General features: G+C 36.8%; 1 protein-coding gene across 3 annotated transcripts in view; it reads left to right on the forward strand.

Annotated features, from left to right (window-relative positions):
• The window catches only part of LOC116492857 (contactin-6-like), a 142107-nt gene that overhangs the window by 23716 nt on the left and 100066 nt on the right, over positions 1 to 18325 (forward strand). For 2 of the 3 annotated variants that reach the window (XM_032193797.1, XM_032193799.1), the window contains exon 2: positions 4913 to 5047. In XM_032193797.1, coding sequence (XP_032049688.1) covers positions 4993 to 5047 — 55 coding nt within the window. In that variant the 5' untranslated portion in view covers positions 4913 to 4992. Of the gene's footprint in view, positions 1 to 100; positions 104 to 4912; positions 5048 to 18325 lie in introns of all 3 variants that reach the window. The other variant, XM_032193798.1, reaches the window with a different exon arrangement.

Consider the following 18325-nt stretch of genomic DNA (forward strand, 5'->3'; position numbering starts at 1 on the left):
AAGCAGTAAGTACTACAACAGCATAGGTAAATCTTGCTGGAACCTGTAAAGCTGGTCTTTTCTGCTTCTGCTCTGGTAGTTACAAGTATTTGCTATTCAGTCTGTTATGGATATCTGGAAAATAGTTTGAGTGCAGAAAGCGCCTCAGGGATAAAAAGTTTGAAAAGAAAAATGTAGCTGTATATCATTGGCATTCATGAGAAAATTCACATTAGATGCCTTCAAATCAGGTGCTCAGGAGACAATATAGAGATCAGGAGCTATGGTGTGCCAAGAATGCAAGCCTAGCTGGGAGAGACTCAGCTTATTTCCTGGCAGACGAAGAATACAAAAGTATGTAAGGCCAAATTCAAAAGAAAATATAGATGTGTGGAAGCTGGTGGGAGGGAAAGCTGAGGCTGCAGAATAAAAAGGCTATGCATGCACTCCCTGGATTATAGCCTCTTATCTCCACATTTTTATCCTTTTCCTCCTACATGCGTTCCACAGATCTCGTTCTATAGGTAGTTACACCAATATACGGGCTCCGGATTGAAGATCCTCTGCCAGCATCACTGTGGAATTTTGCCCCCAAATCCCTGTTGTTAGCCACTGCTTCTTTCACCAGGTCAAAAAGTTACTCCTTCTGCAAACATAGCTACATTTTGCCATGGGTAAAAATGTCAATTTGCTTGAATTTAGCTAAGAGCAAAATCTCATCATTCCCACTGCCTGACAACTTTTACCTTGGAAAGATGTCAGTTTGCCACCTGAACTGACTCCTTTTTGCTTTTACAATGATAACAGACAGTTGTGGCAGAAATGTGAAATGTTGCATATTTTCATGAAAGCTCAGATGACACTAGAATTGCATTTTATTCTTTGTCAAAGACTTGATCTTGTAAATGTTTTGTTACTCAAAAAAATAAGCAGTAGAAGAAAGTATAGGTCTCAAAACCTGAAACCAAGACAATACAATACTTTAAACCTCTGTTCAAACTATGAACTAATGAACAAAATATTAGTATTTATGTTACTGCATTAAATATATGCCAGACCACTTTCATTAATAAATGAATCTATATCTTATCACTTCCAGATCTAATTTTCAGGAGAAAAAAAGAAGAAAAAAAAAAAAAAAAGCAGTATAATTGTATAATTGCAAGCTTAGGAATTAGGAGAATTAGGACATATGCTAAAATAGCTTTCCCTTTATGTGTTAAGTGCAATGCAAAATGCAGTGCAAGATAAGTGCAGTAAAAAAAAAAAAAAAAAAAAAAAAAAAGTTATTTATCTCGTGTTTATATCTCCTGCCCAAATACCATGTTTAGATTGAAATTATCAATATTCCAGATATCCCAAAATAAATGTTGTGATGAAAGAAATGATTTTGTACCTTTTCTCTCCAGTAACGTTACCTGGAGCATTTGCAATGGGAAGCAGGTGATGCATGGCTTGGCCAGGCAGTGCCATAGTTGGCCAGTGGGTTTCCCGCAAACTCATAGCAGCCACTTTATTTCCACTGCAGAATTTCTGTCTGTTCATCTCAGGTTTGCACCTGTATGTCCCACACATCACATTTGGAAGTCTCAGCATTATATAGGTTTCCTTCCCTGACACATGAAAAGAAAAAGTGGCAGCTAAAAAACATCTGTGGATTGAGTCCTTTCCTAGTGACTTGTTTTCTCTCATAAAAAAAATAAAAATAAAAAAAAATAATGATGCTGACTACTTCTGTAACAAATATATTTGTATAAATTACACCCTGTTGACAAATGGATGTGCAATCAGTATTTTTAGGGGAAAATGTAATGTTTCCCCCATGATCATATTTACCATACTTTGTTTTCCATCTATCTATCTAGACTGATGGTTCAAACTGTGACATAACAATTATAATAAGTGATAGTGTTACATCCAGAAAACAAAGAGTATGATGGCACGATTTATCTTGTTACATTTCTTGATTTAATGCCAGTTTGGGGTTTCTAGTCTGAACCAGATTTTTCTTATGTCATAAATATTTCATTTTTTTCATTTATTCTTGATTTAGTTTGACAGTAAATAATCCCATGGAAGCTGCTGTTGGAAAGACGTTGTAAAAATTATTAAGTGCCTGCTTGCCAGTTAGGTCCTTGTGTTTGTCAGTGAAATAAGTAAAACAGTTGGGTTACTTACAGGAAATGTATATATATATACATACATATATATATATGTGTGTATATCTGCAGTAATGCCCCAGATTTGCAGCCTCAAAAGGAGCTACAGTTCTGGAGATTAATCAATAACCTACAGAAATATGAATAGTTTTGGAAATATATTCTGGATACTGTCAGCAGGAGGTATTTGCTTCTTGGTTTCAAAAGACTTACATATAATTGAAAGAGGAGACGAGTAAACAGATTTATTTTTTTGGAAGGAATTGTCCTTGTAGGAAAGGGTGAGTATCTTGGAAGAGGAGGCATGTGATCAGTTAATTGGGTTGTATTGGTGATTTTCTGTGACTCAAAATATCCCCCCCTGGAAAGCACATGAGTAATATTGGAGTGTTTAAATTCTATTTCTTTTGAGCCATAATTAGTGCCTTTGGCAACAGTTGCACCTTTAAAAGGGATTTCAGCAGGTGTGTGCAAAATAACTTGCATGGTAAATACTTAATGACCAGAAACAGAACGTGTTTGCGAAAACCTGAGGAAAGGAAGTTGGGTGGGAGCAGAGTGGGAAGCACTGGGAAATGCTCACTGCCCATATCCAGGAAAACAACAAAAGAAAAACATGCAGCACAGGAGATGAATGCAAATAGAAATGCCAAGGAAACACAGCTCATGGGAATGTGCAAAATTCATTGCAATAACTTCAGCAAAACAAGGGTAAAGCATTGACAAATACTGCTTCTTATCTGCTGATGCTGAGAGCCCATTCACATCCAACAAGGTGCTCTGTCAGTAAATGGGCACTTTGAGCCTCCTCTCCCAGAGGTGCTGCTGGACACACAGGTCACGGTCATTTGAGGAACCTTCCTGCAGACAACAGATCCCTCCTGTGAACCTAGCATTAGAAAAAGGATAAAACTGGGAAACAGGAAGGCAGGGACATAAGGAAAAGTCAAAGTCACAAAATTAATATAAGACATGGGAGGAATTAACATGAAACCTTAGTAAATAAGAAAAACTCTCCCTTAACTGACAAACAAAACCAGATAACAATTGCCATGTCTGCAGTATTGATCTGGAAGGGTACATTCTGTTTAGGAAGGACAAGTAAAAAAAGATAAGATTTTTTTTTGGTCTTAAATATCTGTGATGTGTACACCAGCTTTGAGACAAATATTGACAAACAGAAGAAAGTGTGTGAAATAAATATGATCCAATTCAATAAGGAAAAGTACAAGGTTTCACACTTAGGTAGAAATAATCGATGCACACGTTCAGTATAGGCAGAAGGTTTAAAGAAGAAGTTAGAGTGGAGCCTGAACTGAATGCAAGTTTTTGTTTTTGTTTTTTTTTTTTTTTTTTTTTTTTTTTTTTTTTTAAAGAGCAATCTTCATTTGGGGATGTGAAAACAGCAAATGGCTGTTTGGCACTGGTTCCTCAGGTGAGCGACTGTGCCCAGCTCTGGGCAGTGTGCTTAAAGAAAAGTGCCTGCTATGCTGAAATAATCCAGAAGAGACAAGGTAAAATAATGATTTAGGATAAACAAAGTAGGAATCCTCTAATATAAGATAAAATAATACTTTCCAAACATGCAAAAGCTATAGAGAGAAATCCATGTCTATTGAGAATAGACAAATAAAAAAACCTAGGAATAGTTTTTAAACTGACAACATTATCAGTTTCCCAAGGAAGTTACGGACAGTCTTGTATCATTGTAAATCTCTGAAGGATGATAAATATTTGCTAAGTACATTTTAGGTGCATTTAATATTGCTTGGAGCAGGATTGCCTGATTGCTAAAACTATCTTTCTCATTCACATCAGTACTAAATTCTAGGATAACCCTGTATGATTTTTTTCACACTGGTATGAAAAATGAGACAAATGAGAAGAGGCTATGGATCCCTAAACATGGCTCATAAATGCAATTTCTCAGGGGAAATTTTTTAGCACTTAAAGGGTTTAGAATGATTTTATGATTTTGTAAACCCATTTTATTAAGTAATTTCTCTTTTCAGCTCTTTTATGAACTGATTCCCAACAGTAAATTACAAGTTTACCCTTTGGGAGTTAAGGCCAAACACATATTTTTTTTTCCTGGTTTAATACATCATATGTTGACTGAAATGTCAAAGGAAATTAAAGCAAATTATTATGTAAATCCTTGTGGGTTCATGTTTTATATCTGAAGAATAAACCTGACGACAAAAAAAAAAAAAAAAAAAAAAAAAAAGTGTTTTTGTTGTTGTTGTTTGGTTTTGTGTAGTACATCTAAAATATTATATTACTTTTTCCTCCAATATGAGAGCTCCCATTCTGCACCAGTAACTGCTTATGTTAAATTACATTCACCAAAGGATCCTCTCCTGGATTAGAAGGCAGACTACTGTAAGGCAAGAAACTTCATAAAGTGTGACTACCATTTAGCAGGCAAGAAGAGTACTTGCGAATACCCTGTCTCCTAACCCAGCCGTGTTTGGTGAATGCACCAAGCACAGATTTTGCTTTCTCACTTGGAGAAACTTTTCCTGTGCTCATGTTCTCTGTGCCATAAGGAGAGGATGGATGGGCCTCAGACATTACATATGCTTTTCATGGAGCTCATTTCCAGCTTTGTATCTTTTTTGGAATTAGTTTTGTGTTGGGATGATCCTGATTTATTGTGTTATATGTGTCTGAATCTTCAGTGGTGCAGAAGAACAGGATTTTACACAGGGAAATTGGGGCATTTGTTCTGAATCTCTACTTCAATTACCCAATATCTCTTCCTGTTTTTACAGAATATCAAGGTAGTCACAGGAAGACACACTTTACTTTCCGCTGATTGGATGGGAGGAATTTTTGACCTTGGAAAGTGGAGATGGTGTTGCTATGGAAACTAATAATTCTGCTGCCATTCATGAGCTGCAGCACAGGTAAAATGTTCCACTATTAGTGTTTGTGATTGATAAATCTGTATCAGTATCATAATTCTTCTAGAAAGGAAGCAATTACCAAAACTAACAGTACTTATTTGCATGAACAAGCGACTAAGGAGCTTTTCATTAGAACATCTTTTAATTTAAAAAACCACCAGTTGCTGTCTTTGAACCAGGAAAGCATGTTTCAAAATCATAAGAAACTGTACTTCAGCAAATAGCTTTAAAAAATATTCTAAGCTGTAGCATTGAGAAAAAATTACAATTTTCACTTTGCTAACAGCAAGCACATGCATGCGCATGCATTTCTTAGCCATAGTGTAAGAAACTCCCAAGCCAGCAAGTTTAAAAACCAGAATACCTTAGTGAGTATTGTGTGGATGGTTTAGTGCTCACACTTAAAGGAATATCATACCCTCAGAATGCCTCTGTACTGGTAAAGTATCTTTAAATCACATTTAAATTAAAGACAATTGTAAATATTCATTGATGAAATCCAGAACCTGTAAGAATCCTAAGGACTTTCAAAGCAGAAATGCCAAAAGTGAAAGGAAATCTTGCTTCATGCCCAAAGCAAACGGAAATATTTCTTCTGCCCTTGTCTCCAGTTGGCATGGTGATGGACCCTTACACAACCCCTGCTGTCACTGCTCCAAGCCCTGGGCATCCCCTCTGTTGTCAGATGGCATTCAGGGGAGAAAGTGTGGTTGGGCTTTCTCCCATTCTCCTCCTTGAATATCCCTTGTGCTTAATTAGTCCATCAACTGGTAGCTGAAATATTGTGAGGTAAAATGTTCTTTTCTGCCTGCCTGGGCTTTGTTCACCATAAGGGTTTGGTGTTCTGAGTTCATTTGTTTTTTGAACCTTTCTTTTAATTCAAAAGGTATAACTTGATAATCCTGCTTCATAAAATCATATAAATGGAATTAACTCATGTGACTCAATACAGACTCATCTGAGACCAGAGACCAATGGTAACTGAACTCTTTGAGGTTATAATGAATTTGGGGATGTACTGACCTTTCACACAGTCTGTGATAGAAACCATGACAACTGTCTTTTGTCTGTAATTAATGTATTGAACTCTAAATATCTGGTATGTTACTTGTGTACTTATGAAGAAATTGTATTAAAGCAACCTCAAATGATACTTAAATTAATTATGTACAGTGTGAGTCAGCAGCTGTTTGAAATGAAGAAACTACAGAAGCAGATTGCAGACTGCAGTAGTATTTTAAAATACAATTCAAATTAAAACTGATAGCATTTTGTTTAATAGATTCCAGGTGAAAATGTAAATCTCGGGAGCTGACATTCTGTGAAATCAATACTAAGTGGCTGTTTCAGTAACAAACAGCCGACATGTTAAGGACTTCATATTAAAATACTTGTATATATTTCAAATAAGCAGTCACTTGGTTATGCCTAAATGTGCTGAACTAAACATAACACCAAGTTTAGGAACCCAGTCTTCCCTTTAATTATCTTCAACTATAATCATGTTGGGTGCCCGCTGCACCGCCATAGTGTTTATCAGCCCTGCTTGCATACTTCTCATACGTCATTTCTTTATTCACCTAAGTAAAGGACTTTTATAGGATGCCTTTATGAGTTCTTAATTGCTTTTAGCAGTTTGTGTGCGATCCTGATGGCGATCCTGAAATTTGAGTCACTGGAGGACCAGTACAGTTTAGTGATGAACAAGATATTCTTACACCCGTGTTTTATATTTCCATATATAACCTTTTCCTTCACTTCTTTTCACTAAGCTTTCATTTTAAAAAAATTCTGTCATCTTCATCTTTTTTGTCAGAGGATCATCTTTTAATGAGACAAGTGTCCTGGGCCAACTGAGTTAAAATATACTAGGAGCTCACTTTTATATTAATTTTTTCATTTTTTTAAGACTTAATAGATAAAATTTAAATGTTCCATATTCCTAAGCACCAAGGGTAGACCACAACAGTACCTTTGTCCTGATCCTGCCATCAATTAAGGTGCCCACTGACTTCACCTAGATAAGTTAATTTATACCTCAATATAAATTATCTTCCCTGATTTCAGTGGAGGTATGCTGATTTTTACTATATACCATTCTGAAATATGCTTGATGGTAATAGTCAAACTTGCACTTACGGGTAAAACTTCTTTGATTTACTATATGGATGACTTGCATCAATATGGTGGTTGATAGAACTGAGTGGGAAAATTATAAACTATGCTGTGGAGAACAATCTTGTGAGCTGAGACCTGAAAAATAACTCAGGTTGTTGGTCAGCCATTTCTTCCTTGTCTCTATCTCAGTTATACCAGCCATGTAGAATAAAAATGATATTGACCTATAAATTAATTTTAAATCTAAGGATTAAATTTGCTGCATAGCAGAGCTAGATATTATTGCCCCCCAAAATGGCAGTTCAATTACTCAAAAATCAAATTACTCTCTATATTCCAAATCTATGGAAAGCTCATGTATAGAGCATTACTCCCTACAACTCTTATTTTCCAGCAGTCGTGGTTTTTTTTGTTGTTGTTTTTGTTTTGTTTTGTTTTGTTTTATGTGACTTAAAAGGGTCTTTGGGGGTTTTCTTGCAAGTGCCTTAAGGGATGAAATAAAACAAAGTAATGTATGCATGCACAGTGACACAGTGAGGGAACAGATTAGACTTTTTTTCATAACCCATTGCTATTTAAATGAGATAATCTGATCTAAGCAGAGCACCAGAGGCGAGAAGGCTGATGAAGATAAACACAGAGATCATTACTTTAAATTCTGTGTATTTGTTATAAGGATGCATGACAGCCTCCTCCTTACAATATAGTTGAAATTTAAACATTGCTTGATATTAACATGCTAAGAAAGAGCACTCACTTTCTGGATTAAAGATTTAGACGAAATATTGAGAAGCTGATATCAACAGAAAAATGGCCTGAGCACTCAGGAAAGAAAATAAAGAAAATAAATGTTTCTTCACAAAAAAAGGTGTCTCAAGCTTTCTTCCCATGGCTGCCCTTAGCTCACATTCTGTCCTCTGGAGCTACTGTGCAAGGCTTGTTGCCAGCAGTATCACTGCAAGAGAGAAAGCCATTTTAAGCATAGCCCAGATGCACATTAGGCTGTTATTTAGAAATGGGAGCTATGCCTGGATCTGCTGCAGGTTGCCCATGCAACTGTGTGTGACTCATCTGTCTGTCTCTCTGGTTCTTCCATTCCCTCCTTTGTCTACAGGGCTATGTTCAATGTTGCAATGCAAATAATAATTTGATCATATATATGTTACAAAAGCCTTTCACCCATCCCTTTCCATTACCCAAGTTAGGAACATAGGATCTTATATAAGTATGGATTGGAGATCTTCAGGGAGAAGAGAAACAAATGCTATTTGATTTTCCCGGTGGCTGATCTAAATATATGATGCTGGGGGAACAAATAAGTCTGTTGGTAACTCCCTTCACAGCATCATAGCTACAGTCCCACTCTGGCATCGATTTCATTGCTTCAATCTCAGCTTCCCTGTTTCCTTTTGTCACTTCTTCTAGGCTTCTTCCCTAGGAAGAGGAGGAGAGCTATCTCTTAAACATTTCTGCAATTTCGCTCTTCTTCCTGGAATGCTTATCCAAATTTTGTGTCTTCTCTGATTCTTGGTGACTTCTGTGCTTCAAAAGTATATAATCTTCAATACAGATATGGCCTTTGCAACTGTCCTTTGCTCTACTGGTGATCTCAGAAGGAAGCAATTGGAATTTCCAGTGTTAAAGCTAATGAAAAAGGAAAGTGTCAGTAAAAACTGTCAGGCACTTAAAATTAGCTATAGACAAGATAAGTATTAAAAGGCAAACCAGTTAGTCTGAACTTTCATTTTGGAAATGAGGCAGTAATTATATTTTTACAATCTTTTGGCTTATTGGATGAAATTCAATTGAAGATGCAACTGCAACCTCCCGGGCTGTATTTTGGCCCATCATTTTGAAACTGCTAAATTAGAGAGAGAAATTTCCTGATGTAAAGTGTCCTGATACTCCTTTGGGTCACAGCATGATGAATATTGAATACATCACATCCCACGCTCTGCCTGCAGTCTCTTGCAGATTTATTGTTAGCATAACAGCACCTTTAGGAATGAAACAGCAGACCATATATTTTAAGACAAGTGACATCTTTGCTATTTCTAACAGCAAACTGTGGAGATGAACTAGTCCAGCCTGGAAATGTTAAGGCACTTCTGAACAACCAGAGGCATTCAGAGACCCACTGATGAGTCAGAGAAAGAAAATAATTAGGTTTCCCTTGCACAACATGGAAGTTCTCATGACTTTGGGAAACAGTGACCCTGAAAGTTCTATTTCTGTAAATGAATCCCAAGCCGCAAGCAAGAAAGGATGACTGGTAATGTAGTGAGGTCCTGGCAAAGGTTAATGTGGGCTTTGGCAGATGGGAGAGAAGGTGTCTCAGGTGTGACCTTCATTCTCATCTTCCTGTGGTACTTCATTTGCCTTTCCCCTTATATGCAGCAGATCAGTTGTCTGGGTCTGAGGTGGGCCAGTGAAATCCCAGCTAACAGCCAGTACTCTGAGAACTGCCATACGTGCACAGATACAAAACCAGAGCCTTTAATTAATACTGAATTAACAGGAAAAATATTAGTATCCAAAAAAGGATGTGAAAATGTGCAAGATAAAGGAAAAACTTGACATATGGTAAAGGGAAAATAAGTTACTTTTCTAATCCATCACCCAGTTTTGCAGACACAACATTTAGAAAATATTAGTATCCAAATGTTGCCTTAAGCTGGAAACCAGGTGAGTTGTAGACAGCAAGCTGCTCTGTTCCTGCTCATTTCTAGAAGGGCTTACACAGAGCTGGTCTTTAATTTTAGGAAGGAAAATGAAGAATTATTTTCTTTTCCCATCTCTTATCAGAACCACAAACTGCTGCTAACTCAAGGGTAAAAAGGAGACAAAGTAAACCAGTATGTGAGAAATGTGAATCTCTGACTTCAGCACAAGACTATGTAAAGGATGGATCCTCTTGTGACTGGTGCTCAGGAAGCCTGTGAGCAACTTCTGGCTCTGCCACTTGCTGGCTGCAAAGCAGGAGGATGTTACAATGCAACATGGAATTTAAGATAGCTATTTCCTTCATTGCTCAATTCCAAGAGGGATATATTCACAACAGTTTGTGGTTTCAACTGCTATGGTAATGAAGCACATGTAGAATGGAACAACAATGCAGCAGTGATGATAACATCAGTAAAGAGGTGACAAGTGACATTAGCAGCAGTGAGAAGGACTCAGCGTTAGTATTGGTATCTCCACAGATTTCAATGGCAGTCTTATCATTTGTTTTGAGAAAGGAAGAATTAGGGCAAGGCTGAGCATTTTTGAAAGCCTCACCTATCATATTTAAGGATTGTAAGGGTTTTTGCAGCTTTGCAGTAAAAAACAGAAGCCCACCTCCCAGGCAGTCTTTATTCAGTCAGACGTATATCACTGCGATGTTTCCCAAGTATGCCATATCACGTCAAACTGACCTGCTGGATATGTCAATCATATAACGTTATATAATGTGGGCTAGATTCAAGTTATAGAAGCATCTTCCTTATTATACTTCCTTTCCAAGAAAAAAAATGTCTTTTTTGAATTCCCTCAAGTGCATGGACATATGGTGAAAAAGAGGATAGAGCTCAGATGCTTCTTTGAGGGTCAATACACTTTCAAATTTCAGGTTGCATTGATTTAGCTGTCAGAAAGATGTTATTTACAGTTCCTGAAGTTAAGTGGAGCATGCTAGAATTCATGGAAGTCATTACTGGAACTTTATATTTTCTGTGTGGCTCCAGAGTAGAAGTCTTTTCTACAGTCTGAAAGGCCTAACCCATTTTTATAGTAGTTTACATAATTACTGCTTCTTAATCTCTTTGATTAGTTACTTCACATGAAAGGAAATAAGTTCTTTTTCTATATTGTGAATTTTACATGGTTTCTTTCTGTTTCATATCAAGTCATTTAATCTCTTTGTATGAAATGCTCATTAACTTCGTAAAATAACATCCTGGTGCTCTCTCTCTCTCTCTTTGTATATATATATATAGATAAACTTGTGTGTGTTTGTGTGTGTGTATGCAACAGCTTCAAAGAAAATTCAATTGCACTTTATTATCAGTGCCAAGAAGTTGAAATTAACAGGTGATTAAACATGGAAAATATTTTGAGCATTTCCTTTTGCCGGGAGTAGAAAATTTAAGTAGAAAATAAAAATAAAAGCACAGCCTTAAGATGGCATAATAATGTATCACTGACACAGTTGACTTAAATTAGACACATCATTGTTTTCAAGGCCAATTTAACTGAATATAATTCCTACATTTAATGTATATAATAATCTCACCATTAAGCTGACATTAAAGACATTGTTTTGCAGAGGTCACTATTAGATGAGGATACTTCATTAATGAATGTGAAAGTAAAACCCCAAAGCTGGATTTTGAGATCCCCTGTGACAGAGTTGAGGCTGTGTCATCTTGGTCGGGTGTATTGTTACACTAATCAAATAATGGATTCTCCTGAAGTTTAACAATCAATTCCTTTCTCTTTCTAACATCACAACCCATGCCTCAAGAAAAGCACTAGCATGTGAAAGGTTAGGTTTTAGTGTGGCAAGAGTGGCAGACGTCCTACATGAAATGAAGAGAAACCCAGCTGTAAACTGTAAATTTCCACTAGCAGAAAAGGGATGCAAATGGATAAACAGTACAAATGATAGGGATTTAACCTGTTTCTGGAAAACAAGCCTTGGAAATGCACAAAATGGTTAAATCTGCTTTACTTAGAAATGGAAACCCAGATCTAATTTCCATATGGCTTAATATTCCCACCCAGCAGATCTGCACACACTTACATTGGGTGAAGACCTTGCTCACTAACTTTTAAGAGCTGTAACCATATCTGCTACTTCCACGTAATCACAGGCTGATCATCCCTTCCATTGTTTGCAGAAGCTTGAAAATAAAATGTCTCTAGTTATTGATTTGCTACTTCTTTTTCATTTAGCAACTATTGATTGCTGTTTATGTGTGTGTGTTTCTTGTTGAGCAGAAATTAACACTGAAAACTTCTTGGAATTCACTGCATTCATACCTACTTGGCATTCCTGGGGGAAATTTGCTATCACAATCATTGTACCTGGGCTTTTTTTAAAAAAAGTATATATATATATATATATATATATATATATATATATATATATATATATATATATACATATATATATTTATATATATATAAATCTCCAATCCTCCAATCTCCTAGCAGCAAAGAATTTATAAATTCAGAATCTTTTTTTTTTTTTTTTAACAGTTTTTAATTTATTGTTATTGTTGGCATTTGTCTGGGACAGAAAATGGCTTTGTCACAGAGCTGAGTTCGCAGATTTATTTCAGATAATACCACTTTTTTTCAGCTTGGGGTTCTTATGCCTACTTTATAAACAAAAAACTCATAGGGATGTGGGGCATTTCTTTTTTCTTATGACTATGTGGAAGAGAAACTCTTTGGATTATCACTAAAATTGCTTGCTGTGTGTGCATGGGAAGCCAACTCTGAGACATATGCTGATCTGTAATTTGAGAAAAATATGGATGGATTAGTCTACTGGGGCCATGTGTAGGGACTGGATGAATGAAAATTTCTGAGGTAGAGATGAGACATTTTTTGAACCATATTATATCCAGATCCCATGGTTTTCCTATTTTGGTGCTATCAGCTCCAACAGCAATCGAAATCACAAGCTAAGTACACATTTTCCATGAGACTAGATTATAGTTCTGAACCTTCAAATAATGAAAATAGATTCTTATTATTTACCTTGTGTTCGTTTTTCATCCTTCAGAATTCCCCTTTTCTATATTCTGTCATCAAATATTAGGGTTAGACTTCAAACAAACAAACAAAACAAAAAATCAAAGTGAAAAGCAACTTTTAATTCACATGGAATTACATGACTTCAGAAACTGCAGAGAAAAACACACCTAATATTTCCAGATTTGTGTTAATAATTGTACTAGTTGACAATATACTTATCACAGTTACCATTCAAACAGAAATAAAGCTGTCTTCTTCTGCAGTAGGTAAGAGGGGAGTAAGAGAGTGATTTCTGAATATGGAGGTAGACTTCAGACCAACAGGAGACCAGCAGCCCACATTTCTCTGGGTCTTTCTGCTTCCTTAGATCTGTGTAAGGTCTGTCTGGAGGTGACAATCCTTGTCCTCATAGGGCAGCTTAAAGCCGAAACTGTCTAACGTCCTATGAGCTTTGCATCAGGAGGTAAATCTATAGAAGTTAATCTTAACCTCTACACTTTTATGAGTTTGATTTTTAGATCCTTTTAGGATTTTAGCAGTAGGATTTTTTTTTCCTTCTCCTGTGTAGCATAATACTATGGTATTGTGTTCTTTGTTCAATATTAATATATGTTTTATTGTTCTACTCTAATTACATTCTCATTATTAAAGGGGCAATATATTTTTCTCTGACAGATCCTGCATCTTGTTGTTACTGGATCTTGGTTATTCTCTGCCATTGTTATTAATAATTTGTAGCAATTGAATTGGTATTAGAATATTACTCTGCTAAATCACTTTTGCTGCTAATTAAGGCACTATCTGTGATATTGTTTGGCTCTAAACACCATGCTCCTGCTATAATTACCTGAAAGTCATTCGTTTCTACTTATGTAAGTCAGGTCTTTTAATCAAGCCTCCTGTGAGCTTTGCCATGGTGTAAGCTGCCGTCAGTAGGAATGAAACGTTCTCATGGACAAAGATATTTTTGTAATGACAAATGCACCTTTCACTGTACTCCTGGAAGGCCTTAGAAATGGAATAATTGTACTTGATGGCTCCAAACTGGGCACAAAAGAAGAAGGAGGGTTTTGAGGGAAAAGTGAAAGATTGCTGAAGCAATCCAGCTATTCAATATATGAGCAAAGAAAGTCACCATAGCTTTAAAATGTCTTCTCTTCACAATATACTTGTATGTAAGATCAGATCTATCATACTGTGTTCTCGGGATAATATTTTCTCTGAATAGGCAACATCACTTCATTATTTCCCTGTGGACTTCATTCACTTTTGCTCCCAAGCAGAAGACACAAAATGGCTGCCCTTAGGCCATTAGTGGGAGCTCACATTAATGGCTAGGGGACTTACTGATGTACGTCTAAAGCAAGCATAACTCCCTTTTAGTGACAGCACATCTGGCATAATCTGTATATTTTAAACATTTTAAACAGATCCTTGAAAGTCAAAACCACTGTTTGTTAGTGTGTAGTTCATCCTGAAGTCATTTGCCTGAGTATAAAATGATAGCAGATAGTCAATGTGCCAGGGCTGTTCCTCACCCCCCCACACACACACTTTACATGTGAAGACCAGTGCCATAGTTAGGTAGAATTTGATTTCTGCATCTTCATTAGTTCATTTCTATTTCTGACATGAGCAGACAGAACCAAGAAGGCTGCAGTACTGGCGTTTTTTCAAGCAGTGACAGGCTGGACTGAAGTCACATCTCACCTGCTGGCAGTGTCACCCTGAGCACCCTTGTCTTGCTGCCAGCACCTGCTCAAAGGAGCGTTCAAAGGCAAAGGATGGCTCGTGCTGTTAGCAGCTTCACCTTTCTTTTATTCAGCCCATATGGGGACTTTTGTGAGAGATGTTCTGTCCCCTTTCCCCTCCCAGCTCTAGCAGCCACCTCGTGTCTTGCAGAGGAAGGCTGAAGCAGGCAGGGGCACGTCATTACAAAGCTTTGGTTCATGGTAGGTTGTTTTCACACATCAATCTCTTGCCTATGGGTATATTGTTTATAACTTAATTTCCTTAAAAACTGATGCAAAGCTCATTATCATTTGAGATAAAAAAGAAAACAGGAGCATGTTGTAAAATCAGAGAACAAACCTTGTCCTTTGGCTTCCTCTTTGCTGAATTGCTGTGTGCTCTTGGACAGATTTTTGTTTATATTGCTTCACTGCCTCAGCCAGGCTGCCATTCCTCCCAAACTGTAGCTTTGTCTCCATCTAATAGACCATGGACCAAACTCACCCTGGAAAATGGCTTTGCATTTTAGAGTAAAATCTATCCAAACTTTGACTCACGTGCTTAAATGGCCTTCCCCCCAACACAGGAGTGGTTAACGGAACACAATTGCTTCATCCTCTAAGCGTCTCATTTCATACACTTACACCAAATAGATTTTGATGATTGATTACTGCTCTTATAGCTTATATATATAAAACAACATTATACTGGAACAGACAATGTGAAAAAACCTGCAGGGGTTAATCTCTGCTAACATCTTGTTGAGCACTAATCAGATTCATAGTTCACTCATATTAGTCTAAAGCTACTGAAATCACTGACAGTATAGTGCACCAAATCAGAATATAACATTATAACTTCAACTGCTGTTTCTAATTAGATTTATTATGCTTTACACTGAATGTAGTAGAAATAAAAGAGTTTTCTCAACATCTTTCTTGTAAACATTTGTGGTATTCCAAAAGAGAAATTGTTTGCTCCAGGCCAGAGAAAATGTAGTTGTCTATGCAATAGATATTGAATTCATATTTGTCTGACAAGTGACCTTATCAGCTATGACTTGTCATCTTCTAATTAGTGTACATTTATTTTTTTCACTAAATTAACCCCCAGCCTCTCCTAAAGATAAACGGATGTTATACAAAATTGTGTGCAGTGTTGCAATTAAAATGGTGGTGTACATGTACTCCACAAATTTGCCTTAAAGAAAGGTACATCTCTGTAATATATCAGTCTGCCTATGAAGCTGATAGGCAGTCTAAGACTAACCGCAGAATGCTGAAATTTTACTGTGAGAGCCAAGGACTAGGAACAACTCCATATTATTAAAAATATTCCAAAGTATAGAAAGCAAACAACAAACTGGGTTTTCTTATTAATCCTGGATGTTTGCTTTTAAAATAAATCAAAAATAAATACTCCTCATAAAATGTGAATCCACATGAAGTTCATCTGGATGGCAAGTTCATTTTTGTTTCCATATGTATTTTCAAGATTTTCTGTGACAATGTTTAAATTCCCAGATGTTGAAGGATTTATCCTCACAAGATCTCTGAGTGTGTTTTGTAGTGATATTTACTTTTACAAAGCCTCCTCAATTCAAAAGCATTAAATTGGCTAAAGTAGGTAAGAAACAAAGGATGAAACTCAGCTATTTGTCAGCTACACGACAGTATCAAAAAGACCTTTTCTCTGCCAAAACAAACCTTTACATATTAAATGCAATGTAGAATTGCATCAACTGTCAATGCTTACCCCTCCTGTCACCTCCAAAATACCTTTCAGGCACTGGCTCCCAAGGAGCTGGAGCATTTTGGGAGAGAGTTGAGCTCAGATTTTCAGTCTGACAAAGCAGCACTGGTGCCTCTGAGCTACTCCAGGTGACCGGTGAAAGCTAAGATCTCTGCTTGGTCAGCACTGCCAAAATCAATAATTTCTGGAGATGTACAGAAGTAAAACTTGTGGAGCTGGGTAAGCTTTCATATAGATAACCTGCATGTCTACAATTTTTAATCACCTCCAGAAACAGATAGTTGCAGATTAAAAGATGTGAAAATTTGAATTTAATTCCTTTGCAAGTTAAATGACCATGTCCTTAGACACCTTTAAATGTTACAAATTAACCACGTTTTACAAGATAAAGAAACTGACCTGAAAGTTAAGCATCTAACACCTGTACGACAAAAAAACCTGAAACTCTGGAAAGAGAATCCAGCTTGATTCACATTTTTTTCCCTTAAGACAACTTGTCCCTATTCTTTTAACTAAAAAACATTAAGACACACAATTTGAAAAATCAACTGAAATTCTTTTTTTTTTTTTTTTTTAAGGAAACTTAACCTGAGTTAAGATTTCTTGTCGCCGTCTGATATATATAAAATACTGTACTGTGCATAAACATGGCTAATTTATGGGGAGAAGATGAGTAAAGAGCATTTTGTCAGCCCAAAATTGGATGTTCACTGCAGGCCAAAATAATAAACCAACAATATTTTATAATGCACTGACATTTAACTAAAATGTCTACACAGTTTTCGAGATAATGGAGACATGAAAACATTACCAAGCAGGCAATAAGTGCTTTGAAACAAAATGTTTTACATTCCACGGGTAGCAAATATTAAGGAGAGGAAATCTGTAGCACTCCACTTTCTCCCTTTAAAACTCTGCACTCCAAACCTACCTAAATTAGACCAGGATCTGTCATTGATTATGTCATTCCCCAGAAATATGGCCTTCAGACTGTTTGTCATAACTCCATTGGTGATACTACACCGCAGACGTATTAAGTATCAGCCCAGATGATACAATTTTCCAGCTCCTACAAGCCAAACAAATATGTTCTCTGCCTTCTGGGACAAACGTGCCTGCAGATGGATGACACCAGGCTGTGATGTATGGGCTAAAGCTTTGCAACCCCTCACAGACTTTGAAGGTGCTTTTCCACCAGTACAATCAAGGCCCTTACATTTACAGGACACACAGTCATTCAAATACCTAAACCCCACTGAAATCAGGGGATCAATTCGAGTTTGTCTTTGCAGCCTGAAACTCTCCACTCTCTCTATCTCTTCTGATATTTTGTCTGATAATATTTTAACTCCGTGTTACCTAATGCTGTTTGGTTTTCTGTCTCTGTGTTTCATAGACTCTGTGATTCCGTGATTCTATGAAATGCAGAGACAGAAATACAAAATGCATTTTGTCTTTTCATTTATGACATGTAAATGCTTGCAGTACCCCTGTACTGTAAGCCCTACCTGCCCCTGCACCACAGAGCTGTGAGGAGCAGAGGAGTGCTCTCCTTCCTTTGGCATGTTACAGAATCAAACCACTTTCCTTTTTTTTCCCATCTGCTTCAGTTTGAATTTCACCACTGGCACAGATGAGATGACTAATCCAATTTCTGTCTATGCAGAGAGTCCTCTTGCAGTCCTTTCTGCACATCTACTTTTTCCCTGAATAGTTGTCATTTAATGCCCCGTTATCTTAGATGGCACTCATTTAGTGGTTTATTAAGCAGTAATTTAGCAGCCTGTTATCAATTCCTGCTGTAGCTAGGAAAAATACGCAATCCAAGTATGCAAGATTTGTGCAGAATTACAGCATTTTTGTGATTTTTGGATTAGAGAAAAATTACAGAGAAGTAATACATATGAAATGTTTTGCCTGCATTTCATTATT

Source organism: Aythya fuligula, chromosome 10, assembly GCF_009819795.1.
Source record: "Aythya fuligula isolate bAytFul2 chromosome 10, bAytFul2.pri, whole genome shotgun sequence".
NCBI lineage: Eukaryota > Metazoa > Chordata > Aves > Anseriformes > Anatidae > Aythya > Aythya fuligula.